Source organism: Pleurodeles waltl, chromosome 3_1, assembly GCF_031143425.1.
Source record: "Pleurodeles waltl isolate 20211129_DDA chromosome 3_1, aPleWal1.hap1.20221129, whole genome shotgun sequence".
In the NCBI taxonomy this organism is placed as follows: Eukaryota; Metazoa; Chordata; class Amphibia; order Caudata; family Salamandridae; genus Pleurodeles; species Pleurodeles waltl.
The window spans coordinates 1839819687-1839829616 of NC_090440.1; the positions used below are offsets into that span (position 1 = coordinate 1839819687).

The 9930-nt window shown below is 43.1% G+C and overlaps 1 protein-coding gene across 2 annotated transcripts; it reads left to right on the forward strand.

The window, feature by feature from the left end:
* The first annotated feature begins 255 nt into the window (after positions 1–255).
* On the forward strand, positions 256–9624 carry LOC138283431 (gamma-crystallin M2-like). 2 transcript variants are annotated; one of them, XM_069221383.1, is made up of 3 exons: positions 256–286; positions 5089–5331; positions 9284–9624. In XM_069221383.1, exons 1-3 carry the CDS (start codon positions 278–280, stop codon positions 9554–9556), a joined length of 525 nt encoding a protein of 174 aa, XP_069077484.1. In that variant the 5' UTR covers positions 256–277; the 3' UTR covers positions 9557–9624. The 2 variants fall into 2 exon arrangements, with proteins under 2 accessions (XP_069077484.1, XP_069077483.1); XM_069221382.1 differs by lacking the exon at positions 256–286 and having other exon boundaries at positions 5074–5331.
* Positions 9625–9930: the final 306 nt, after the last annotated feature.

Sequence of the window (9930 nt, forward strand, 5' to 3'; positions counted from 1 at the left end):
GAATCAGCAGGTGGGGGACCCTGGCTTAGCCAACAATTCAAAGGTTCATTCTTTGCTATGGATGACCCTTGACCCTTCTGGTCCTGTTGCAATGAAGCTAGTAGAACGACAAAAGGACTTCCCCATACCAAAACGCATTTGAAAAAAAAAACTATACGTTTTGCTTCATCAGCAGAAAATACTCTTTGTTGAACTTGCATCCCCCTCCCTCAGAAGAGTATATAACGTCTGTTATCTGTCTGTCCTGAATCATACCGGCTGAACGACAGCAGTCACCATGGGAAAGGTAGGACCACGGCTTCTGTAAAATTCTCTGTGTAACCACTTCTGAGCTTTCATTTTCTACATCTCTATATGTCCACATAAAGAACCGTTGGAAACTACAGACTGATCAGGTGTGCTCAGCTTATTCCGCACAACATTTTGATATTTTAATTGGACCACATTAAAAAACACGGCATCCATGCTGGTCAGCTTCGGGCTCCACAAGTATCTTCTTTTGGTGAGAAAAATCAGCAAGTGGAATTTACGTGTGCAGTTAAGCACGAGACATAGATGATTTTATTTTTATTACTTTTGATACAGATTACGATAGGGTGCCTTTCTAAGTATTCAAAACTCACCTGAATGAAAACTGCATAGGTACATTGAATGAGTGGTTTAATTGTACAGATGGAGGGTCATGACATTCTTGAGTAAATTTTGGTGGTAATTCAGATTGTGGGGGTAGTCAAAGGAGACAACTGTTGACAGAACAGAAGGCTGAACCCTAACCCTATGAACGAAGGCTGTCTGGGTAGTGCCAACCCAAGCAGCCAAAGGCTATGCCTGGAATAGTGCTTTCAGTAGGAATATAGGAGCTCAGGTACTAGTTACCAGAGTACCTGCTTGCTACTAAGAAGTGCTGATGCTCTTCCGTTCGAAGTATTGCACGAGTACAGAGAAGTGCTGGTATACCCCCTTCAAGCTAACAATGTTCAGGTACTCAGTACCAGACAGTACCTGCCAGTTTTAAGCACTGGCCTGGAATAGGAAGAACTACGACAACTGTCTCGAAAGATAAGACAATGACATAACTTGCGCCCAGTTTCAGTGCCGAGTTAAAATGGAGCAGGAGTGGGAGCGACCAAGAAGGGGGGGGGTCCGTAGGCAGCAGTAAAGGGAATGGGGATCAGGGGATGCTGAGTGAACGCAAATATCCAAATGAAAACAAAACAGAGGGGCAACTGGAGTGAAACAGAATAATACAGGACACCAGCTGAGTGAGGCTAAAGGATGGAGTGTGTATGATGAAGGCCGGCTGCACGTCCTACCCAGATTCTCATGTGCCCTCGGCTAGGGCAGACTTGGAAGCATTGTTGTATTACATGTCTTATCCTTATGAGTCCCAGAAAATGACACATCTATAGCAATCCTCTCTAAATCAGACAGGCCGGTACTGCATGTTGCGTTATAGTGCTGGTTTGGGTGACGTCAGGAGTTTCCACCCAAGTTATGAGATCCACAGTAATGCTGAATGTGTTAATATGACCTGTGATATTATTGCATTGGTTTCCGTCGACAGACCCTCTCGGTCAACCTTAAGCAATTATCCGTATGAAAAAGGTCCTGATTTGAAAGAACATTAATTGGTGCCAAAGCAACCTATGAATTGGGGCTTCAGGGACTTACTTTAAATCTCCTGGTAATAATGCAACCTGCAATTATCGATATTCATTCTGTTGGTAACACTGGCTGTTTTATTACGAGTACCCGTAATTACCTCAAGATATATAATTGAAGCCACTGAAAGGAAGAGAGAAAGAAATATTGTTGCCGTGGCCAGACCTCAAGAGTGTAAAGGGCCAGGCTCTGATGACAGAAACCACACATGTATTCAGGAATCGTTTTTTACAATCAGTGCACTCCACATGTTGCTGTTAACTTCAATAAATAACCAACATATTATACGTTATATGCTACACTGTTAAATGCTTAAAAAGCCCACTCATTCCGTGGGAGATTGGAAGCAAAGCACCTCATAACCTGAGATACTTAGCATCCAAAGGCATTGCACAAGAGTGTAGCCTGCACCCAAAAATCCTTTTTGTCAGTTCTGGCTCAGGAGTGAAAGGGGGTTGTCAGTAGGCCTTGGTCGGAATAGTTGAACTGTCAGCCAGAGGGAGTAAGTAGAGAACTGCTCTCTCAGACAAAGAGGTTTGGATTTAAAAAACATGTGAACCAGAAAAGACATTTAAGTTTAATAGGTTCTACTCACAGAGGTATTTTTGGCTGTAAACATAGGCTTATGGCAAAAGCACCTTTTCTATTTAAGCTAGGAATTGGCAAAGGTAGTTTCCCTGGCGTAAATTCATTTACTAAAGCAGATTTCTCCACCATGAGTGCAGAGAAATTCACAGTAGTAAATTGCACTAGAGGGTTGTGAAGTGGGTTCCAAAGCGTGAAACGCTCACAGTCCTGTATTCTCAAAACTCCTATTCTACCTCTTTCTACCTTGGAAATGGCCAGAGATTTACTCTGGCCAAAAGTAGGATGGGAAGGAGAACTGATCACCCCCATATTGATTGGGGTGTGGGAAGTAATTTTCCCCGAAGAGAAAAAAGTGCATTTGCACAGGAGGATCCATTCCCCGTTTGTAGTCTTCTGTTCTTAGCAGAAATTTGCACCGCGGGACTAGAAGGCCACTGGAATAGAAACATGACATTTCCACTTGTATGCCTGGACATGTGTATCTGACACAGCCTTGCATGGAATGTTACTGATGGGAATATTTGTGAATACCAAAAGAGAAATGTAAAAGTAATTTGCATCCATACATTTACTTTTTTATGAATAAAGCCCAATGTGTTTCTGTGGAGAAAACCGGTGGAGGGGAGGCAGGCCAGAAGAAGGCGTGGTTACATTTTGAGGACCAGCAGCATTCTTGCCACAGAATTATGAAAACATCACAGGGGGCAGGGTGTAACTGGGTATGTCAAGATAAATGCACCGGCCTTCCAAATCCAGATGGGAAGAAACACCTGCATTAAGTGCTATGAATTGAGTTGAAAGAAAGAGGGCTCGACCATAGCGCCAAACTGCGTACTGCGGGAGAGGGTGGTGTCCATCATTTTATTAGACAGTATTAAAAAAAATTGCAAGCGTGATGTTGCTTTTAGCTGTTTCTGAATAACAGTTGTAAGACTAGAGGAGAAAAAAGATGGTGAAGAAAAGAGGTTGTTAGAGGGCAATGGTAGAATGTGAGATAAAAAAGTTAAAGTCCAGCATTGGAGCCTCAGGACTTTAATGCCTTTGGAAGCTGCCTTGGTTTCAAAGCTGTCTTAACAGCAGATGTGCACCCTCTTTTTCATCAGAAACAGGAAAGTTCAATGAAGGTGGCTCAAAACTGACAATTTATTGCCCAAAACCTGAATATTGTAAAAGCTCATTTGTTGGGCTTACATTTTCTGCTAAGTTAAAACCACCATGGGCAAGATTTACATTTACTGTCCTTTTTCAAAAAAGGCTCAAAGATTTAGGGAATCAACATTTAAGCATTAAAGGTAAATACAAGTAACAATTGGTAGGTTGTTTGTAGTCTTATCTTTTATAGATAATATTAAGCATGCCAATTGGTTCTGGTGGAGTTGGTCAGGTTTTAGAAGAGTGTTTCGAAGAATAATGTACAAAAACAATACTCATCTATTATGGAAATATGTATGTTATGATATATTATTATTGAAAACTTGTTTTACTCCTTCCCGTTACTGGAAAATAATAATGGCCCTGTTGACATAGTTGGTGTTTTCATGATCTAGTGGCTCTGGGCATATATGAGCTCTTAATTTTCCAAAGGGGCATACATACTATTGGGTACTGGTCTTACAAGCCTATCTAGTGTGTGTCTCCAGTAGCAATAGGACACACTGATTTTCTTAAAACAGGGGTATCCACCGTGCAGGCAGGAGGTATGGATCTGTGAAATACAGAATAGCCTCATAAAATAACTGTTTACACAATTTATGTAAGTCAAACTCTTTTACATTATAGTGATTATTCTAAATCGCTGGAAAGAATCTGGGTCTACATATGATACTCAAGGCTAAAAGGAACTTGAATTGTACCCCATTTACAGTCAGCCAAGTTACCCTTCATCCATCTCAGGATGTGCAGAAATCTAAGTTTAGTAACAGGAAATTAATACAGAAACCTTGCGGGCTCTTCCTGTATATAGTCCATATGCATCATTCAGCCAAGACCATGACAATGGATGATCTCTCCTGATGTGACGGTTTTCATGCCATTCTATATTTTCCTAAATCCTTAATGAATTGATTGGCAAGACCCTGAAAACTCAGCCCTGAATACAGTCTCACTCTGTGGCCAAGGAGGAGCCCCTGTAAAAATGATTTTGAGTTCTTGCTATTTGCGTTCATTGGTGGAGAAGTGGCTCAGCTAGATTATTATTCACTAGTCTGGTGGGATTACTCTTGTGGAGTAGCAACTTTACCTTTCCTTTTTAAATTTAAAAATCTTTTCTTCTGAGAGAGTTTTCAGTTAACTGTAGAGTTGGACTTTGTTTGGTACATATGCAGCTAAGGCACATGCCTTTTAGGGCATCACTTGTTAGCAAGTATCCCGATAACATGTACATGATTATGCTGTTGAATCTTGCTCTGGTTATATATGTGAAATAATTTCTGGCGATAGGGTGGTGTTTACCGCCCTAAACGTAAGACCATGGTATGCTGTTTTAATTTTATGAAACAACGTCCTCTGTATTGAAATTTACAGAAAAAATACAATATGAAGAGAAACCATTTTACTTTCTTAAACTAGTTGTGGTAAGCATGATGACTCCATATGTGAATGGGTTTGCTTGTTTCTTAAAGCATTTTGCTCCACAAATTCCCCTTCAGAAACAGAGTCACCCATATGCAGTCACTGGCATAGGTCTATGACAATTACTGCATTCTGTGAAAGAGTAAACATGTAAAAAAGGAGACCTCCACACTGTGCTGAAAAAGTATGCGTACTGTTGACATTTATGTTATTCTCAGTGTGGTTAGTAGTATACGCCATGGGCTGAATGTTATGTCTTCACTGCAGATCACCTTCTACGAGGACAAGAACTATGGGGGGCGCTCATACGAGTGCAACTCTGACTGTTCCGACCTGAACTCTTACTTCAGCCGCTGCAGTTCTCTCCGAGTCCACAGTGGTTGTTGGATGCTCTATGAGCACCCAAATTACATGGGGCGCCAGTACTACCTGAGAAGGGGGGAGTACCCCGAGTACCAACGATGGATGGGATACAATGACTCCATTAGGTCCTGCAGGATGATCCCAGAGGTAAGCCCTGATATATATTTCCATTTTGAAAATCCCAATCATTACTGCTATGAGAATGAGTGGCTGGCCAGCACTCTGCCTATTTGTGAGGGTGTCACTGACAGGGTAGCACGGTGTAGTAGTGTAAGATGAATGGATATGACCTGAGCTTCCACAATATGGCACTTTCAATTATTCCCACAGCTGAGTTGGGCTAAGACTACTGGTTCTCTCGGTATCGCTAATGTAAGTGATCTCACACTGGGCCTTTAGTCTGCTAGAGGTGTTTTAGGATTCAGTGGGATTAACACTAATAAAATACATTTAAGAGATGAATAGGGTCTCGGGAAAGGTTACACATCATTTTTCTAAACTACGTTTCACTAGAAGAGTGGGGCAGGTATGAAGATATAATAAATCACAAGAAAAATAGTGTACATTTTTTATCATTAATGAAAGCAAATTTAAGGTATATAAAATAGCTGTAGTGAGAAGTGCATCTTAATTACTAATAACTGTGAAAAAAACAAAAGTTAAAACTGGAAAATATACCAGAAAGACTAGTTTATAAAATGTCCGTGCCAACTTGATGGCCCAGTCAAAAGCTTCCTAAAGACTTGAGACAAGAAAATAGCCAATACCAGAGGTTTTGATTACTAATAGCTGTTTTACAGAAAAGCAGAGCAGGGCTCCAATGATGAGCATAAGGTTAATCGCTAATTCTCAATGTCAGTGTACTGGCATAACACTCCTAGAAGCTTTTACTCGGGGGTATCAATAGCGAAGCAGATGCAGTGGAACTGGGACCTACTGGCCAGTAACTGTGGCTGTATTTTGCTACTCACCCAGTAGACGGGACATGAGGGGCTATCTACCATGCTTGCACCAGGGCCTACGTCGTTCTAGGAATGCTATTGCCAGTGGCAGCTGGTGATCACTGACAGTGGTGGAGTGTAACACCTGCCAGGAGTTCACCCTATTTGTTTTAAAATGTGCGCCATTGATACTCACTCACTCTCAAATGTAATCTCATTCCCCCCACTCTCACATTATCTCATGTACTCATTCTCACTCATACTTACTCTCACTCACTGTTACTCACTTACAAACATACTAACAAATACTCATGCTTTCACACTCACTGGCCCCAGGCCTGGTGCAACTGCACCTGCTTCACCATGGATATCCCCACCCTTGGCTCACTTCCACTCCCTGTCACAATCTCCAGTCACTCACTTCTTCGAGCACACTCACAATCCTTCACTCACTTCTTCATACTCATTTTCACTTATTCGCACACTCAAACTCAGATTCTCACTCACTTTCACTCACATTGACACTTGCAAACATACTCACACTAACTTTCACTCATTCCCATCCAGTTTCAATCACTCACAAGCAACCCGTGAAACACATAGATACATTAACAGAGAAACATTTTTTATTTACCTTGCTTCCTTTGCAGCAGAGCAGGAATCTGGTGTTGGACACTGGAGCCTTCAAGCCATGATTCCTAACGAGGAGCCAACCAGCTCTTCTTGGTAGAACTGGAAACAAAGCCCTATCAGAAGCTGGAACAGAGTTGAAGATCCTGCTTTTACTGCTCTGTGCTGCTCCTCGTTGGCCTCAGAGATGCACTGATGTGAGCCCTGACCGCCACATATTAGCTGATATACTGTGCTCCCTGAGGCGTGTGCACTATGTCTGCTAAATAAAATGGATTGTGCCTGTGTGAGTGGACCATCATTGAACTTCAGCCCTCAGACATGCACAATCCAGACATCCACCTACACAGTGTTGTTTTTTAACAACACTCTGTGGCTGGATCATAGTTCGGCAGTCTCAACGCCTCTCAGCCCCTCTCAGCCTCAGAAGGCTGACCTGCACACAAGCAGTGTTCATGAAAACACCAAAGTTGTGTATTCATGAACACTGCTAAATTAAATATTGCACAGTGCCGGGATTCGAAGAGACAAAGTGCAGGATGTGGGGCCTCACTGGAGGTAGGGGAGCTGAGCCCTGGAGCCCCTGCCAAGGAGCCACCAGCGCATTTCTGAAGCATGGCAGTCTCTCTGGTTGGGATAGTTTTATGCCATTTAAAATGTGGTCGAGTTTGAACAGCTTGGAACGTTATTGCAAAATCCGTCAGGTTTGAAAACCCTTAAAAAAAAGCGAATCATGGATTGTCCTGGGTGTAACTACCCCCCATCTTTTCAAACTAGGCACCAGACGCTTTCATGATATTTGCTCACCTATATGCCTAATCTCACGTGACACACCTTCTGACTCCTACAAATGGCTTTCCTTGCCAAACTGCTTTCCTTCCTCTTTATCCGCCCAGTTGATGACTTATGGAATCACACACTGGGGTCCTGTGGTTGTGCACAGAGTCTTTCCACATCATTCCTCATCTCGAAGTTTATGTCTTATTATTCAGATAACAAATGGTAGCAAAGGCTTGTAAAGTGGCAAAAGAACGGGTAAACTTCATTTTAATCTGCAAAGAAGAAATGACAATTTACACAACTTTTACATTGTAAAGGTATTATACGACTGCCAATGAATGGTTACTGGACACACTGAGTATTTCACAAAAAGCTTGTAACTGTTACTAGTTAAGTCTTCAGTGTTAAAACTTGGTGCGTTTGGGATTTTCTGAAAATAAGACTGCAGCTACTTCCTGAAATGTGGGAAGGAACTGGCCAGTCTCAGGGCTACTTACACAGTGCTGCCACATAGATGCTTATTTGCAAGTTGAAATATGGCTAATTAATACTAAGACAGGCTAGGAAAATCTTAAGGGTTCCAGATAAAGTTACACTCTCTCCCCAGTGAAAATTTTAAATAGCTTTTTACAATTATATGGGCAGCAGGTGGAAGCTCTATCTACACACAGACTTTAGTCAGCATTGTGACTGCCCTTGCATTGAGAATTTGTTTAAAAAACTAAGGCCCTCATCCTGACCTTGGCGGGCGGCGGAGGCCGCCCGCCAAAGTCCCGCCGTCAGGTTACCGTTCCGCGGTCGAAAGACCGCGGCGGTAATTCTGACATTCCCGCTGGGCTGGCGGGCGGCGGCCGCCCGCCAGCCCAGCGGGAAAGAGGCTTCCACGATGAAGCCGGCTCGGAATCGAGCCGGCGGAGTGGAAGCTGTGCGACGGGTGCAGTTGCACCCGTCGCGTATTTCACTGTCTGCGCAGCAGACAGTGAAATACATTTAGGGGCCCTCTTACGGGGGCCCGCGACCCCCCCTACCGCCATCCGGTTCCCGGCGGGCGGACCGCCGGGAACTGGATGGCGGTAGGGGGGGTCGGAATCCCCTCGGCGGCGCAGCAAGCTGCGCCGCCTTGGAGGATTCCAAGGGGCAGCGGAAAACCGGCGGGAGACCGCCGGTTTTCCTGCACTGACCGCGGCCAAAGCGCCGCGGTCAGAATGCCCTGCGGGGCACCGCCGGTCTGTCGGCGGTGCTCCCGCCGACCCTGGCCCGGCGGTCTAAGACCGTCGGGGTTAGAATCACCCCCTAAGTCACAGGATGTAGGATAAATCTCATAATTGTAAATGTTCTGGAGGAACAGCACAGAACCAATACATCTCCTTTACACTGTTTGGAAGGTCCCTCCAGCATTGTTTGTACATAACAGATTGAGTATGATGATCTGGAACACTTCACAATTCTAATGTAAATGTAGAAATAGATGGGTCCAGGCGAATGGTCGACCTTTTGCCTTTCTGAGGGATTTCACCCAGGTCTGCTGGTGCATGAGCATTGAACCCCTTTTTTCTGTATGATAAAGCTGTATCTCAAGGTTTAGGAAAACACAATCAGTGCGTAGGACAAGAAGCAAGTAGTTCAGTCTAGGGCACATCAAAAAGATGAAGGCAATGAATGACACACAGCAAATATCCAACAAAAGCATTGACAAGACCACTCACTAACTTTATTGTGTTTCATTTTTTATTACTTTGCTAATACAGCACCGAGGATCTTTCAGAATCAGGCTGTATGAGAGAAGCAACTTCGGAGGCCAGATGATGGATTTTACAGATGACTGCCCAAATGTTCATGATCGGTTCAACTTCAATGACATCCACTCCTGCCAAGTAAATGATGGGCATTGGATCTTCTATGAAGAGCCCAACTACATGGGACGTCAGTACTATATGAGACCCGGAGACTACAGGCAATATAGTGACTGGGGTGCCGCCAGCCCCAGGGTTGGCTCCTTCAGACGAGTAAATTATATGTAATGTGCTCACAAAATAATCGCCTATTTCAATTTAATATTGAAAAACACTTAATAAAATACATTCTTATTAAAAAAAAGTCTGTCTATGAAAAAATGACCAACATTGAAAATATATTCACTTTTATTTGAAACACAAGCAGCATTTGGCACACACAATTATGGTCTTACTCTTTTTACAGATGGGTTCCTTGTATGGGTCTGTGATGGTATGAGATCAGTGTGTTTAGTCTGTAATTTTCATAGAGTTATGTCTGTAAGTTACATTTTAACAACCACAAGGAATCAGGGCATTTCATTTACATTTTTCTAAGCTAGAGAGTTGTACCTTAATGGCTGCAGATACACTTGCCATACTTACTAAAATGTGTCCGGAGC